Here is an 18,309-nt window from a genome sequence, read left to right on the forward strand (position 1 = left end):
ACTTAACCTAACAATTAAATTTAGAGGGAACAGAAGAGAAAAAAAAAAACTTCCTAGCTGTGAGATGGTCCAGGCCGAGCGCTGCCGTCCGGCTCGGTTTGAGGCATTATGTGAGGTACTCGAAGCTCCTCAAGGTGTACCGTACGTGACCGAAATGGGTAACTTACATCCCTGATGGTGAATAAATTATTCTCCCGAATAGTGATAACCTTATACGGACCCTCGTACCGCGCAGCTGTTTTATTACGAGCTGTTCGTAGTCGCCTGTACACTATAGTTCCCAACGCTAGTGGTCCCTTCTTATATACTATGGGTCTATTATTCAGTATATCAACCCGGGTTTGTTTTTCGCGGATTAGTGTTTCTCTCACTTTCGCCCATGTCTCTTAGCGCCCTACCCTCACTAGGTGTAGTCTGGTTTGTAGATCGTTGTTGTTAACCGTAATGAGGTCCCCTCTATCCCGTCGTCGATGTCCAAAAGGGAATTTCGACAGGCGATAGTCCCGTTGCTGTGTGAATGGTATTATTATAGGCTATGATTGCACGCGGCATAGCCTCGAATGGGTCGAGATTGCGTCCTAACTTGAGAAGCCGTAAGTGTTCCCCGATTGTGTTATGTAGACGTTCCACGGCGCCCCTCCCCTTGATGTGATGTGGGGTGTTCAACCGCCAATTAATACCTAATGCCTTACTCTCGTCTCGGATTATGGCGTTATCAAATTCTCTCCCACAATCTGAAATGACTTTGTCCGGAACATCGTAGAACGCGCACCATTGCAGAATTCCTTCTCAAACTGCCCTGGGTGTTTTGGCCTCGATCGGATAGGCCATTGCGAGCTTACTAAACGGGTCGATTGCCGTTAACCAAGACTGTCCCTCGTTGGAATAGATATCGACTTGTACCGATCTTAGGGGTTCTATCGCGGTCGGTGTGACTACCTGTTCCGCTACCTGGTAGTCGGTGTGACTACCTGTTGTCGCTCATCCTTTGGTGGTTGGCAGAATTCGCATCGCACTATACAATCCTGCACGGTGTGGCCCATATTCTTCCGGAAATATAGCAATTTTTGCACGCGAAGGGTCTCCTCGATTCCCCGGTGGTTCGTTTTGCTAGAGTGGTGTTCAGGAACGAGTCTTTGTTGTGCCTCCGGTTCCGTAATCTTATCTACTTGACGGAGACATCTAATCAGTGAGTACCCCATTCCCACCCTCTCTTGTCGCCATAACCGTTTCAATTTGTCCGTGATCAATCTATTTTCCACATAAACATAGCAGTTCCGCCCTGGTTTGGTGCATTCCGCAAAATATATTTTCTAGCGCGGTTTCATCGATCGTTGGGGGGTTGCAGACGGTGTGGAAGGATAAAGCCACTTCAACTCTGCATAAAAATGGGAAAAATAATTAAGAATGATATAATAGTTTATATACATATTTACAATTTTATGGAGTCTGAATGGATAAGAAATGTGTGGACAGGTGGGATTTAAAGGTAGGGGATATTGGAGCAACGGATGTTGGAAGGAATGGAGTTCCATAAGGATGTGGATCACATAATGAACGATCTACCAAAGGCAGTGGTACGGTGGGCCCGTGTATAAATCTGAAGACTGGGAACGAATAGAGGATTTGAATTGAAGGAGCTCAGAAATGTATGAAGGACGGTGGGATTGGATAACTTGGAAGATGAAGGATGCCAGGAAATACTCTCAACGGTAGGAAGGATAAAGCCACTTCAACTCTGCATAAAAATGGGAAACAGAGGCGTCCTTTGAGATCCCAAAGATGAATCGTACACAGCAATTCATCAAACGTTTTAATTTCGCCTCGAGATCCCCAGAGACGCCCCCAAATACCATAAAGCAATATTCAAAGTGGGGAAATATTATATATATAAAGTGACTAGGAGCCTGCAAGTTTCAAATGGAAATAGTTGGTAGAGGTAATTTAGCCATTTTAAAGAGGAAAAGGTACGGTGGGAGATATTGGATACATGGTTTTCCCTGGAAAGCGTTTGATCACAGGTTATTCCCAGGTTTTTGACGGTGGGGCAAAATTTGATGGGACTATCATGTAGGAAAAGAGTTGGAATATTAGGAACAGTTGTAAGGAGGTGATTGGAGCCTATTAAGATTGCCTTCGTCTTCTCCACATTTAGCTTTTCCTTCTTAGCTCTCGCCCATTCACAAATCCCATCCAAGTCTTCTTGAAGTTTCTCTGTGGCTGATATGTCAGAAGGCGGGAAGGACATGTAAATCATTTGCATAGATGTGGTATTGGGAGTGATGGATCTGGGAAGGGGAAGGTCATTAATGTAAATAGCAAACGGTGTATGAGATAGAGAGGAACCTTGAGGAACACCGTAGTAGAGGGGGGAGGGGTCTTAGATGGAGGTTGACCTGGGACGACTACATACTGGGACCGATTTGAACCAACACAGGGCACTGTTGGATAGAGGAAGATTACGCAATTTAGTAAAGAGGATATTATGGTCAACAGTATCAAATGCTTTGGAAAAGTCTAGGAGAATGAGGATAGTGAGATTTTGGTGTTCAATGAAGTTTAGGAGGTCATGGGTTATTTTAAGAAGAGTAAATTCCATTGAATAACCAGATCAAAAGCCAGATTGGACAGGATTGATAAGGGAATGTTCATCAAGGAAGTTGGAGAGTTGATTTTGGACAAGGCGTTCTAACGGTTTTGAAAGGTTAGACAGGAGGGAAATAGGACGGAAGTCGTGCAGTGAGATAGGGTTGGAAATTTTCTTCAAAGGTCGAACTAGGGCAATTTTCCAGGAAGATGGGAATATAGAGTTTTACAATGAAAAGTTGTAGATGTGGTAAAGAATAGGAATAACCACAGGAAGGCTGGATTTAATTAGTTTTACTGGAATATCATCAGGACCATAATCATTTGTGTGGGATTTTAGGACAGCGGAAAATAATTCATTGTAGGACAGATGTGAGAAAAAGAAGTCTTCAGGATTGAAATTGTGATATTTAATATTGAAATTAGAGGAATTTGAGCATAGGATAAGAAATGGTCATTGAGGTCATCAGGAGTCACAGGGAAGGAACTGAGATTATTGAATTCTGATAGGGATATTTTGGGGGTGAAGGATTTCATGGGTAGGTCGTATATAATTTGGATCAGATTATGTGATGAAAGAAATGGAACGGGATGTTGAGAAGAAGACAGAATTTTGATGGAGGAGTCAAAGATGTAAAAGTCTAATCAGGTGTCGGAAAATTGGGTGTGATGGGTAGGAGAATAAGGAACAAGATGAAGGTTAAGGGAAAACAGCAGGTCAGTTAGGAAGTGTTTTTCAGATTAAGTTGCTTAAGATCAGGACACAGAGCTCGGCATTCATCCATGAGGTAATTAGCCAATTGGAACCCTTCACGGGGGCAGTAGGTGACCTCGAGCACTTTATCAAGGGTGGTGACCAAATCAAAAACTTAATAAACAACAGAAAGGAGACGGGCCAGCGGGAGGAGCGGAAGACGCCACACCAGCGACGAATCTTCGGAAGACGAGAGCATTCGGTCTGGGCGCAGTTTTCCGCTATTGCCCTCTGTGGGTGGTAGTAAAGAAGCAGTCTGGACAGTGCGACAATGGGAGGCGATGTCGTGTAGTGGTGAACTACAGAAAATTGAATGAGGCGACTATGGACGAGCGGTACCCCCTTCCTCGGGTCGAGGATATCCTAGATCGTCTAGCAGGGGCGACCATTTTTAGTACTTTGGACCTGAAGAGTGGGTATCACTAGGTGCGGATGGCCGAAGAGGATGTTGCGAAAAAGGCCGTGGGAGCGGGGACACTACGAATTCGTTCGCATGCCTTTCGGACTAAAAGGGGCCCCAACTCACTTTCCAGCGTCTCATGGACGAAATGCAGCGCGGACTGGGTAAATCTTATTCCCAGGTCTATCTGGACGATCTAATCGTCTTTAGTAGGAACAAAGAAGAACACGTGGAACACCTCAAGCGCGTTTTCGATAGAATACGCAAGTTCGGACTGAAATTATCACGAGAAAAGTCCCATTTTGACTTACGGGAAATTAGGTTCTTAGGGTATGTGGTTTCACGAAACGGGGTACAGCCAGACCCGGAACGGGTAAAAGCCATCCCAGGAAGCTCCATTACCAAGGAACGCTCGTGGGATCAGACGGTTTTTGGGGATGGTGAACTATTATAGGAAGTTTATACCGGGAATAGCAGAGCTTACGCACCCACTGACCGACATGTTTAAAAAAGGGAGACGGTTTCAACTATGACAAGAACAATTAGCTTGCATTAGGAGGTGCCGGGAGGTTTTAACCTCTCGTCCGCTGTTAGCGTTCCCCGACTCCACCAGACCGTTTAAAATTACTACGGACGCGAGCGAGGTCGCTGTTGGAGCTATTCTCTCCCAGAATTTTGAAATTGGCGAGAAACCAATAGCACATGCGGGACGGAAATTAAATGAAGCTGAACAGCTCTATAGCGCAATCGAGCGAGAGCTTTTAGCGGTGGAATACTTTCGACCATACGTATACGAACGACGGTTCGAATTACTAACCGACCACAAGCCTTTATTGGATTTAGCAACCCTCAAGGAATCGTCTGCGCGGGTATCACGCTGGAAGGAACGTCTGGCGGAATACAACTTCCACACAATTCACAAAAAAAGTGTCGAAAACGCAGTCGCAGACTTGTCGCGAGATTTGGTGGTAAATGCGATCGAAGACGGGGAAACATCGGAAAGCGGACCGGAAATTCCTTTAGTACAGAGTGAACACGGGGAAAATAGAACCCCGACGGACCGACCCCGGGAACTACGAGAGGAGGACGACATAATTAATAATAAGCGTCACCAAATCGTTTTAAAATCCAAACAGGATCCAGGAATCGAAACCAGGGTGAGTACATACGAGGATTTGTCAACACTATTAGTCCGCACTCCCGCATCGATTGATAAAACCGCGCTAGAAAATATATTTTGCGGAATTCACCAACCCAGGGCGGAACTGCTATGTTTATGTGGAAAATAGATTGATCGCGGACAAATTGAAACGGTTATGGCGACAAGAGAGGGTGGAAATGATGGGGTACTCACTGATTAGATGTCTACTTCAAGTATCCATTTTATCTCTCAAGAAATATTTCATTTTTTTTATTTTCAATGGTTTTTATTTTTTTATAAATGATTTAGTATTTTATTTGATGATTAACCAGTCTCTATTAATTTATCTAAAACCAGGAAATATTTATGTTTTTTTGAACTATATATTAACCTTAATTGAATATTCATTTCGAAACACTAGAAATTTATTTTTTTATTTCAAAGTTTATTTTATGTTTGCTATTTTTTGTTTGTTTTGTTTTTCTGCTATATATAAACTTAATATTAGATTTAAAAAATGTTATATCCTATTCCCCCTCCAAGATCCTTTTTCCTGAAATTCTACTTCTCAACTGTTCAGTCATGACTAATATCCTGAATTCCTGTCACATCAATGCACAATCCCTTATTGAACACTACGATAAATTTCAGAAATATTTTCTTGACAATTTTTATCACATTATAGCAGTATCCGAAACCTGGCTAAAACCTTTTATCCCTTCCTCCCAGATTTCCTTACAAAATTACTCGTTCCTATACCATGACAGATCTGATTGGACGAGAGGTAGTGTCGGATTATATATCCATTTCATATAAATGAAAGTCTTAAGGTCAAAATCTACAGTCCTAAATCTATATCTAAAATCCTACTGTCTCCTTCTCATGACTTCGCTCATATGGAATACTTGTTCATCGAAATTTCCTCCATTACCTCTCCTTTGTTATTCACCTTAGTTTACCGCCCTCCTTATGTTCCATTCGACAACTTCTTTGAATCCTCCCTCGTCAACCAGGTTTCCCATTACACTAATATTATTGTTGCCGGAGATTTTAACGTGAATATGCTCTCATAATCTGAAAAACAGTTCCTAACTGACCTGCTGTTTTCCCTTAACCTTCATCTTGTTCCTTATTTCCTACCCATCACACCCAATTTTCCGACACCTGACATCTTAGACTTTTACATCTTTGACTCCTCCATCAAAATTCTGTCTTCTTCTCAACATCCCGTCCCATTTCTTTCATCACATAATCTGATCCAAATTATATACGACCTACCCATGAAATCCTTCACCCCCAAAATAGTTTCACACCGCAATTTAGACCTTATCACTAATGAATCCCTGATTCAGTCTGACCTTAATTCTTTCCAATGGGATATCATATATTCCTATAACTCCATTGACCCTATGGTAACCACCCTGACCTCAAGTTTACAATCCATATTAGATACCCATGCTCCTTTGAGACCCAGAATCATACGTCGTCCCACCTGCACCTTAGCTTACCCCTGAAATAAAGGAAATGATGAAAAGAAGAGATGCAGCTAGGCACAAATACCGTCGAACCCGTTTACCTGCTGATTACACATCTTTCAAGAACCTCCGGAATAAAATCCAATTCGCAGTTCAACTCGCTAAAGCCACCTACTTCCATAATGCCCTTTCGAATCCTCCTGATTCCCAATCCAAATGGAAAATACTTCGTAATCTATCCCTATCAGAATTCAATAATCTCAGTTCCTTCCCTGTGACTCCTGATGACCTCAATGACCATTTCTTATCCTATGCTCAAATTCCTCTAATTTCAATATTAAATATCACAATTTCAATCCTGAAGACTTCTTTTTCTCACATCTGTCCTACAATGAATTATTTTCCGCTGTCCTAAAATCCCACACAAATGATTATGGTCCTGATAATATTCCAGTAAAACTAATTAAATCCAGCCTTCCTGTGGTTATTCCTATTCTTTACCACATCTACAACTTTTCATTGCAAAACTCTATATTCCCATCTTCCTGGAAAATTGCCCTAGTTCGACCTTTGAAGAAAATTTCCAACCCTATCTCACTGCACGACTTCCGTCCTATTTCCCTCCTGTCTAACCTTTCAAAACCGTTAGAACGCCTTGTCCAAAATCAACTCTCCAACTTCCTTGATGAACATTCCCTTATCAATCCTGTACAATCTGGCTTTTGATCTGGTTATTCAACAGAATATACTCTTCTTAAAATAACCCATGACCTCCTAAACTTCATTGAACACCAAAATCTCACTATCCTCATTCTCCTAGACTTTTCCAAAGCATTTGATACTGTTGACCATAATATCCTCTTTACTAAATTGCGTAATCTTCCTCTATCCAACAGTGCCCTGTGTTGGTTCAAATCGGTCCCAGTATGTAGTCGTCCCAGGTCAACCTCCATCTAAGACCCCTCCCCCCCCTACTACGGTGTTCCTCAAGGTTCCTCTCTATCTCATACACCGTTTGCTATTTACATTAATGACCTTCCCCTTCCCAGATCCATCACTCCCAATACCACATCTATGCAAATGATTTACATGTCCTTCCCGCCTTCTGACATATCAGCCACAGAGAAACTTCAAGAAGACTTGGATGGGATTTGTGAATGGGTGAGAGCTAACAAGGAAAAGCTAAATGTGGAGAAGACGAAAGCAATCTTAATAGGCTCCAATCACCTCCTTACAACTATTCCTAATATTCCAACTCTTTTCCTACATGATAGTCCCATCAAATTTTGCCCCACCGTCAAAAACCTGGGAATAACCTGTGATCAAACGCTTTCCAGGAAAAACCATGTATCCAATATCTCCCACCGTACCTTTTCCTCTTTAAAATGGCTAAATTACCTTTGCCAACTATTTCCATTTGAAACTCGCAGGCTCCTAGTCACTTTATATATATAATATTTCCCCACTTTGAATATTGCTTTATGGTATTTGAGGGCGTCTCTGGGGATCTCGAGGCGAAATTAAAACGTTTGATAAATTGCTGTGTAAGATTCATCTTCGGGATCTCAAAGGACCCCTCTGTTTCCCATTTTTATGCAGAGTTGAAGTGGCTTTATCCTTCCTACCGTTGAGAGTATTTCCTGGCATCCTTCATCTTCCAAGTTATCCAATCCCACCGTCCTTCATACATCTCTGAGCTCCTTCAATTCAAATCCTCTATTCGTTCCCAGTCTTCAGATTTATACACGGGCCCACCGTACCACTGCCTTTGGTAGATCGTTCATTATCCGATCCACATCCTTATGGAACTCCATTCCTTCCAACATCCGTTGCTCCAATATCCCCTACCTTTAAATCCCGCCTGTCCAATCATTTCTTATCTATTCAGACTCCATAAAATTGTAAATATGTATATAAACTATTATATCATTCTTAATTATTTTTACATCGTTTTCTTTTTTTATTTATTAATTTTTTTTTTTTTTATTGTTCAAGTGATTATAGTGAGGAAGTAACTTATAATTATTTTTTATAATGACTATTTATATTTCTTTGTATTCTTGTTTAAGTCTCTCTGAGGCTCCCCAGCCTTCATCTGTTGATTTTTCTGTAATATTCTAAAGAGACTCGTCCCAGAATAAATAGAGTATTATTATTATTACTATATAATAAAATAGTCACTTATATGTTCCTATTTAAAATATTCATCCTTTGATTTTTTGTAATTGATTTGATCTTTTAAGGTTTTGTAGCTCTTGCTTGAATTAGTTAAGGAAAAATATTGTTGGAGAAATCAAATTTAAGAAATGAGTGAGTTGAAATAGATGAAACTGGCTGGCTTTTCGAATTGGGATAAAGATTTCCTCTCTTTGGAACTGATTTTTCAGTTGTAATAATAAATGTTGATTGTGTTTTAAACTATGTATTTTTATCTTAAAAATAGTTTTTTTGATTTGATTTTTAAATAATTTTGTCATGATTATTATTTAATTATATTACAGCAAAAATTTTACAGAACCAATGTACTGGTTGAACAACTGTCGGGATTTGGTGTGGTTACGGGATCATGTTGTTGCACCATTCTCTGAAGAATTAACTTTTCGAGCTTGTATGCTTCCACTTTTGATGGACTGTCTACAACCACATGATTCTGTCTTTATTTGTCCTCTTTTTTTTGGATTTGGTAAGTAATAGATGTCTTACTTTTTTTTTACGACACTTTGTAGGTTAAAGAAAAGTTTGGGTCGAAGATCTTAAAGAACATTTACATTGGTCATGAATTTATAGTTTCATTTTGAACTTAATAAAAATGCTATTAGTTATAGTATTTTTTGAGTGAAACAATTTGTTTTTTGTTATTTTTTACCATACCCCCAACCATCTTCTCCATTTTTGAAAACTATGGTCAATCATTTATATATGTAATTTACAACTATAGCTCAGAAACCTCTTAAAATATTTGAAAATATTAACTTAGTTAATATGTTTGTCCTTATTAAAAAAAAAATGAAAAATTTAAATCACTCAACATTTTCAAGAGCAAATAGTTTTATGATGTCTGTGAAAAGAAATTAACTCTTTTAGGTTGCCCTATTGTATTCAAAAGTTTTTTAATGGTTCAGTCACTGTTTCGGGTTAACTTAAGGTTAACCGAAAGTCCAAATTGAATTGGGGGCTCCCAAAAGAAAGGCACTACCAGTGCCGAGTAGTGTAGTGCCCAACAACAAAAGCTGACCTCCTCCAGCGCTCTCGGTGGGAAGGGAAGCAACCTGCACTAGATAGCCATCTTGTTTGTTGTTTTGCCAACAAAAGTTCTCTTTTCTTTTCTTCACTATCATTTTATTGCAAAATGAGTCAGTAGACTCTGAAGTGCAAATTCCTACAGCCGCCAGATTAATCAGAGGAAGGATTCAGCACTGCGTTTATTGTTGAATCCAATGAGCTAAACCTATAAATCCGATTATGGCGCCACTACCCAGAGTGAGATTCGAGGAGACAAGACTATTCGCTCAAACTGGTGTTGATTATGCTGGCCCTTTCTTGATAAAGGAGTCTAGGAGACGCAGTGCCTCTCTAGGGAAGACTTATATATGCCTCTTCATATTTATGTCAAGCAAGGCCCTCCACATAGAGCTAGTAAGTTCCTTGACAACATCAGCCTTTCTCGCATCCCTGGAACGATTCATTGCATGATGTGGGTGGCGCTCTAAACGCTATATTGTCTGAAGTGGACCAGGAAGAACCCAACCTTGAGTGTCGGTGACATCGTCATCTTACTAGAAAAACATCGCTTACTGGTCAGTGGCCCATCGCCCGGGTGTCACAAATCTTTCCCGACAGAGATGGGGTCACATGTACTCTGAAGGTGTGTACCCCTTCGGGTAGTCACCTACTCCTGGAGCAGAAGATGAAAACACGCTTAGTTAATGCAATCTACGTACGTTTCTTTTCGCAGTGTTTTAAGAGTGTATTAGTTCTTTAAGGAAGGTGTTACTTATTTTTATTTTCCCTAAAGAGCGGGAATTGTTAGGGTGGGCGAATGCCTTCTCAATATAGTTTCTGGCTCTTGAACATTTTATTTATTTTTATTTTCTATTTCATGGGTTAATTTTCTTATTCTTTCTTATCATTGAATTAGTCTTAAGTATCCATTTCAAGCATTTTAATGATATTATTCATGATGTAAAGTTACCTTTCTTTTATATTCAAAACTCTATGCATAGGCATAACCTTATTGTTGTATTCTTCCTCTCCATGTAAATTTCAGCCTACCTGCGGCAGTCTGCACAGCATATCTTCAAATAAATCATCCGAAGCCATTTAGGTGGGTGGTTTGTTTCAGGGGTAACTTAAGGTTACTGAAAGTCTGAATTGAATTTGGGGGGTGGGGACTCCCATAAGAAAGGCACTACCAGCGCCCATGTAGCCAGCAACAAAAGCTTACCTCCTCCAGCACTCTCGGTGGGAAAAGAAGCAACCTGCACTAGATAGCCATCTTGTTTGTTCTTTTCCCAACAGAAGTTCTCTTTTCTTTTCTTCACTTTCTCTTCTTTACCATCTCTTCTTACCAAGAAATAAGGAGGGAGTAACCAGAGAATGGAGTAAGTCCTCCTAATTCAACAACTAATATTCACATCATCATCAACCACCTCATTATATCTACAGTTTTCCATAGCCCAGTTATTCTAAATTAATTAACCATCTAACCATAAATGTTTTCTTTCGCCCACCCTCTACACTACTTGTAACTTAGATAATAGAATTTTATTTTCATTTAATCATGTGTTATTTTTCAATTATATACAGTCCACTCCAACCCAACCAGCCAACCAAAAGTGAACGTGCCTGGCATTTCAGTTGAAGGGATGCTTCATACAGTCACTTTGATTCCCAAAAAAATCATTAAATTAAATAGAAAATGCACGTTTTCAAGTTTATCATAAAAGGAATTTTATGATTTTTTTAATTTAAAAAAAGTTATAATGTAAAATAAATTAATTTTTATGTATAAATAATTGACTGTATTATTTCAAATTCTAAAGATGGTCAGAGTTTGGCCAAAAAGAAAACAAAAAAATAGTTAACAACTGTTGCGAACGGATTCCAATTTCAAAAGGATTTTCCGAATCGCTTGTTAACCCGGTTCTGCCCCTTTGGTGATCGTAGTGGAATAATAGAAAATAAATTAATTGAAGGAATGACTACTGAAAAAGAATCAACTATTTTTACAAATATATATATTACATTAAATTATAGATATTTATATATTTATGCAAATTATAGATAAAAAAATAGATGTATAAAATTAAAGTCTATGTTGGTAAAATGAAACAAATAAAATATTATAACTGAGAAATAATAAAGACTTATACAAATTAATAATAAAAAAAACAAAACAAGATGAATGAAAATTAAAACTCTTCTTTCGTAATATAAAATATGTCCTGAGAGTAAATCAAGAATGCCTTCTCGGCAAAGGAATAATCTCTGACCTGTACTGAAGGCCGTTTATATAAACGGTAGAATTCTTGAGGTTGTGACTAGCAGGAGCTCGTAGCTGTGGTGAGCCATAGACTAAAAACAAAACAGCACAGTCCTATCCTACATCCACAGCCTACCCAGTAAAACCCTGCTTAATACCTTGGTTATAAATAAACAGCACACTTTACTATTATACATCCTATCCACTATATATTAACAATATACAATTAATAGATTGATTCCTCTTCAATATAAAATAAATAAAATAACTTTCTATCTTTGACATATAAAATAATAAATACAAAGAAAATCAAATAAAATGTTTACGTGCGTAAACAACTATTTTTTGTTTTCTTTTGACCGCATATCTGACCATCTTCTTTATAATTTTAAATTAATTGTTGGTTAATTTGATTTAAAAATATAATACCTGTGATTATAAAATGTTTTGTGAATAACATGTCTTTCTTATTGCAGTAAAGAAGTATTTTAATAAAGTTAATTGTCTAAAGAAACACTCTTTGTAACAGACAATGAAATATTGTCTGTTTACTACAGAGGGATTTTACTTCAAATATTTATATTGGGGTCTGCAATGAGTGTACTCTCGGTGATGCTAAAAGCACCTTGTCACCTACTCAGTTAGTAAATTTAGGCAAATAACCTCTTTCTTCTACATAAACAAAGCCTCTTTAAATTGGGGACCTGACAGCCTAATGAATTTGTTGAAAAACCTTCATTATCTCCTTTTGTATAACTGGTGGGCAAGAAATAAGGGTGCCACAATTTTTTTTAATGTAATAAAGGTGCTACAATTTTTTTTTAAGCCCATAATGGGTGCCTCGGTGAAAAATGTTTAGGAACCACTGCTATATAAAATTCAGATGATGATAAATAAGTCTTTTTGTTGTTGAAATAATTCACTGTTTCTTCTATTATTCAATTTCAACTTTTATTTTATCTTTGTAATAATTTATTGGGATCAGTCAGGTGGAAATGTAATATTTAAAAAAAAAAAAAAAGAAATTGAGTTAGTTTTTGTTAATTTACTGTCATCTCACTGATACCCAACAAAGGATTGTTTGAAATTATCAGAAAGTGATGGATTCTTTCTGATAACCCATCACTTCCAACCTTTTTTTAAATAAATTATTTCTCTTTAATTATGAAGGATAAATTTTTTTTTTTTAAGTGTCATATTCAGTTATGGCCAATCAGTTTTATATATAATATTTCACTTTAAAATCTAGTTTTATTTGTGTTAAAAAAAAAAATAATATTGATATATTTTTCAGCTCATTTCCACCATGTTGTTGGAAGAGTGAAGAATGGATATAAACTAAGATCCGCAATACTTCTCTCAGGTAAGTTATTTCAACTTTCTAACATCAATAGTATATACAGTAAAACTTCTATTGGACACCCTCGATAGTGGAACCACTTTATGAACTTATATTATATTAAGGTCCCGGTCAACAAGGTACAAATTTAATGTGTTTAATCCTCTTTCTAACAGAACACATCTACCCCAGATGTGGACACTAATTTTATTCCCTATCAGTGCTTTTCATTGATGTTAAACAGACAAAAGTCATAAAATATCTATGTACAAACTTATGACCCCAGAAGTAAATTTGTTGGTCATTTACTTTAAGAAAGAATTAACTACAAATATTGTTTTATGGTGAATATATGAAAGCATTGATGAAAAATTTATATTAAATAAAAAGTATACTTTACATATTTCATATAAATATGTATTTAGTTATTTAATTACCAATTGATTCTTATTTAAAGTTACTAACAAAGCATACCCTTTCTTAACAGACACCTCTATATAACAGATAAAATTATCTCTCCTATTGATGTCCCTTACGTTGAGTTTTAACTGTATTATAGTCAAATAAATAAAAGCTAAGATGATTGTTTTTGTTATTTTTAATTCTACTGCTGCAAGAGGTTAAATATTGAAATTTATTATTTATTTCATAGAGAAGATAGGATGGTGATCTAAATTAAACCAATAATTATAAAAAAATAAATAAATAATAATTTAATGAATGCTGATGTTTTAACCCACATTGTAGGACTTCTACAGGACTACAAAGAAAAGAGTTAAATAAAGATGAAAATCATAGAAATATTACAAATGAATGTATACAAATGTTAAGATTAAAAGAAAAAGTAACAATATTCTAAAAGAAGTCAAGAGCTTATATCTGAATGGTTAGAACTGAATAATGAGTGTAAAGTCACTCAGTATAAAGAAATAATGGAAGACTAAATAAAGTAAAAACAAGAAAAATAATTAGGTAAACATGTGAAGAAAAGAAATATACAAGAATAAAAGTATCAGGTGATTAAAAGTGAATATGTCCATCATATAATATAAAATGCTCAATAAAAACCTTTAAAAAACATACATCATATAATAATGTAAAAAAAAAAAATATATAGTAAAAATTAAATATACTGAATTCAATATTTTAGAGACTAACCAAATGGAGATGCCTTGCTGAGAGGAGACCTAGTTTCTTTTAAAAATTATTAAGGAATAAGAATAGTGGAGGAAAGACTGGAGTACTACTTAAACGTCCCTATTTGCAATTTATTTGTTCATATTTTTTTCCCTCTAATTAGAGCAATTACTATTTTAGTTCTCTTTCTCACCTCTGTTATCTCTCTTGTCATTCTATAGTCATAGGTGCAAGGAAATGCATCCATTTTCTTAGTTATTTATTATTGATTTGATTATATTTTATTTGTTGTCTATTTTATTTTATATGATAGATATGAAAGTGAAAATAATTGATGAAAACATCTGTATTATTTAAATAGTTTTGTTTTAATTTTGACTGCAACCCTGAACATTTCCTTGGCTAATTACTAAGGTTGAATATTCAATGTACAATCTATTTTTTTTATATAATATGAGCCATCCTCCCAGAAAGTGTCAATTCGACTACAGCTAGTAAAAGAACTCTAAATTTTTTAATTACAATTTTCAACAAAAAAAATTTTTTTACTATTCCTAAAATTTTCATGTTTGTACTATCTATATTTAACTATTACAACCAAAAGGGAAAATGTGTGCTTTTCACTGCATCCTTGGTGATTTTTTTCTCTAACTAGGAATAAGAAATGGGTGAATGAATCACAAATCTCATGCTTTTCTCATTTTATTGCTTTCTTATTTTTAAACAAGCTATATACATTCAATAAATTCAATAACTCAGCCCATTCTAAATAGATTAGAATTAAAAGTTGAACTCATGAAAATCAAAGAAAACTGATGAGTTGAATGAATGACTGAACCCTAGGCATAGGTTTCTATAGCTCCTACTTTTATTTTACCTATTATGAAATATTTATCAATTTTGAACAGTTAATTAAATGGTTCATAAGTCTCAAAATTGTAATTTGCTTCTAGGTCTAGTAGTGACCTACAATGAAAGTTTGAGTCTGGATAAGATAAATTTCAACCTTTAAAACTTAATTTTTCTACAGTTTAAGTTTTTTAATTAAATTACTAAATGATATTTCTTTTTGATTATCATATTATTTATTGACAGTGGCAGTACCCTTGGAACAGTGAATTCAAGGACAGTAAAATCTTTCTGGGAGAATGACATCTAATAATATCATCAGCATTATAAATATTAATTGTTTTTTAAAACATACAATTAAGTTTGTTTTTCTTCCATTACAACTAAGACAAGTAAACTTATCTTTCATGATTACTATTGATTTAGTGTCTTCTTAGCTTTGAAGATCTACATTGTTTACTGATGAATTGTCATTTGTTATTTAAGATGAAACCTAAAAATATATTATATTAATTTCTATATTGAGTAATCTCACTTCTATAACAAATTCATATAATTTCAGTCAGAGATTATAAATGAATCTTAATTTAGGTGGCAAATGATTCAACAATACTTCCCGATTAACATAATATCTATTAGTAAGGAAAATATTTAAAAAGTTGTTTTAAAGTCAGCAAAAAATAAGATGAATTAAAACCTGCAAGAAGCCATTTAGGCACTTACTGATGTGGAAATTGGACAGAAAGGTACTGACAAACATTTGAAATTTCTACATTATAATTCAACAGTTAATCACTATTTTTTGTAGCTAGCCTATAAATTTCTAGTTCAAGTTGATGCTTTCTGTAATTAACTAATATATTATTTTTGCATAGGCTTTCTTATGACAAAAGTTACATGACAGCTGCATACAAGGTCCGTCCATTTTAGTTATAGAGATGAAGAAGGCAACCTCTTTTACATCCATCTCATTCAAAATCTATTTTGTTCTTCCTATAAGAACAAGAAAACCTCCTAGTCGTTGCTATCACTCTTGCTTTTCCATCATTTCCATGTTTTTCAGGGTGGGCAACCCATAGAACATTTCATGTTCTCTTTTTTTTTATCTTGTACATGTTGTAAGTGTTGCTGTAATCCTTACTGGCACAGGTTCCTGTTATTACTTTGCTGCTCCCATCCAATGGAAAGGATAAAAATATAATGTAGGAGTAACTTTTTTTCTATTTTCTTTGTAATAATGGCTTGACTCACAGATTCAATGCTGATACCTCCTACAATTGCCTTGACTTCTTAACTGGGAATATTATTAACTCTGGTTGCTTTATAAGGTTTTTTTTTTATATCTATTTCAGCTTCCTCCTTTCCGTTTTTTTCTATCAACAGGCAAGCACTTTGATGTGTATTAAGAAATGTTTTGCCATTGTCTGTATTCTAACTTCTATCAATGTGTGTTTTAAGATTATTCAGTAAGTCAATTTTTAAGCTTCAGTAGTAGGTAACAGTTTTATCCTTGGGATTGTTTAGATCTTCTTATTTTGCAATTTTTTTACTTACCTATTTGTGAGGAAAAATTATCAACCTCTCTAATATTATAGTTATGACTTGTCTGTATCCTCAATATCCATCTCCAAAAACTCTAAAACCTCAAATCTATTCTTGATCTCTGAGGCAAATTTTGTTCTTACTAAGAGGTTCTCTCAATTAAATTTTCTATTACCCAGATTTGCACATTCTAGTTTGATTCTAGTTTGATGCACATTCTTGATCTTATCCATATTTTGCTCTGTAATAAAATCTCATAGTTATTGTAAAGCCTTGATGTTCACTCTGTACCAAAACACAATTGATAGATTTTGGATTATGAATCAAGTGACCATGTTTACTTTGAATATACTTTTCTTCAAATCCATCATTATTAATTATTTTTTAATTAATTAAAATATTTCTTTCCTTGGAAAGGGGAAGTATCAACTTATCACTTAAAAATCAGATTTTTATAACCATGTAAAATATATTGAAAACTTCTCACAATTCTTGCAATGTTTGGTAGTAGCTTTTTGAGCTTCACTTATAATTATGTTTTGAGAGGTCCAGCTTTTCAATTGCTTCCACGGTATACATTGGTATCTGATCATTGCTTTATATCATGTTTAAATGTGCTTGATCCAGCCTGGTAGATATTTTAGTTAAACCTACATACAGTGTAACAAAGCTAAAACAAAAATTATACTTGGCATTTGTATTGTTGGAGTTATCTAATATTTTACTACCCTCCCAACCTCTATATATCTTTGAAATTAAACTAACTTCACTAAGTTGGATACTGTCAGAATGCTGACAAAATGTAGCAACTTTTATGAAATCCTCAAGATCTTATCTCAAAAATTTATTGTGTGAGTTCTACAGAGTATTTTGCTGTTTATATTTACTTTGTATGTCGTGATCAACTAACAAAGCTATATTTTCCTACTAATTGATAGGAATCTTAGAGGAAATTCACTAGATTTTTGTGGTTAAAATGTGGTTTATCTGGAAAACACTTTAAAAAAATAAAATGAGGACATTAGATTGAGATAGGAGGTAAATTTGTTAATACTGAACTATATTTTTGATGATCTAACCCCTCTTAATTATTGATGTTTCCTCAGGAAACATCCTGAATAGACACAACTACACATTGCGGTTGTTGCATTTATTATGGGTGTTTTAATAAATAATTGAGATTTCTTTAAAGAAAGATTATAAAACATCAAAGATAATAATATTAAACAAGTATTAAGAGAGAGAGAGAGAGAGGGGGATTATTTGGAAGACTGAAGCTGTGCCTTAGCGCAACTTTCATATTAAAATTCTACACAACAGATTTGAAAAAATACTCATTACACTTGTATATGAATTATTGAAGTATAAATGTCATACTTTGTGTATATGAATTTACAAATTTAGCTCATTTTTAGACATTTACTTTAATATTTACCTAATAAAATAATCTTGTGCAACACCATGATCTCATAACTTTTTCTTTTGAAAACTTATGGTAAACCATTTATTTTCTATTAATGATATTCCTATTTATTTATTCTTTTTTTTTTTCTTTTTTTTTTTTTTTTGTTTTCCAGTTTTTATATACAACTATGTTTGGTGCT

General features: G+C 35.3%; 1 protein-coding gene across 4 annotated transcripts in view; it reads left to right on the plus strand.

Moving 5' to 3' along the window:
• Sras (Ras converting CAAX endopeptidase Sras) overlaps positions 1-18,309 on the plus strand; it is a 98,306-nt gene that overhangs the window by 19,410 nt on the left and 60,587 nt on the right. For all 4 annotated transcript variants that reach the window (XR_001344217.3, XM_067048952.1, XM_014431818.3 and 1 more), the window contains 2 exons: positions 8,872-9,039; positions 13,133-13,201. Coding sequence is in view for 3 of the 4 variants with exons in the window: in XM_067048952.1 (XP_066905053.1) it covers positions 8,872-9,039; positions 13,133-13,201 (237 nt within the window). In the remaining variant the exon portion in view is untranslated. The remainder of the gene's footprint in view (positions 1-8,871; positions 9,040-13,132; positions 13,202-18,309) is intronic.

The sequence above is a fragment of the Halyomorpha halys genome, unplaced genomic scaffold (genome assembly GCF_000696795.3).
Source record: "Halyomorpha halys isolate HHAL.00 unplaced genomic scaffold, Hhal_1.1 Scaffold1008.1, whole genome shotgun sequence".
NCBI classification, from domain to species: domain Eukaryota; kingdom Metazoa; phylum Arthropoda; class Insecta; order Hemiptera; family Pentatomidae; genus Halyomorpha; species Halyomorpha halys.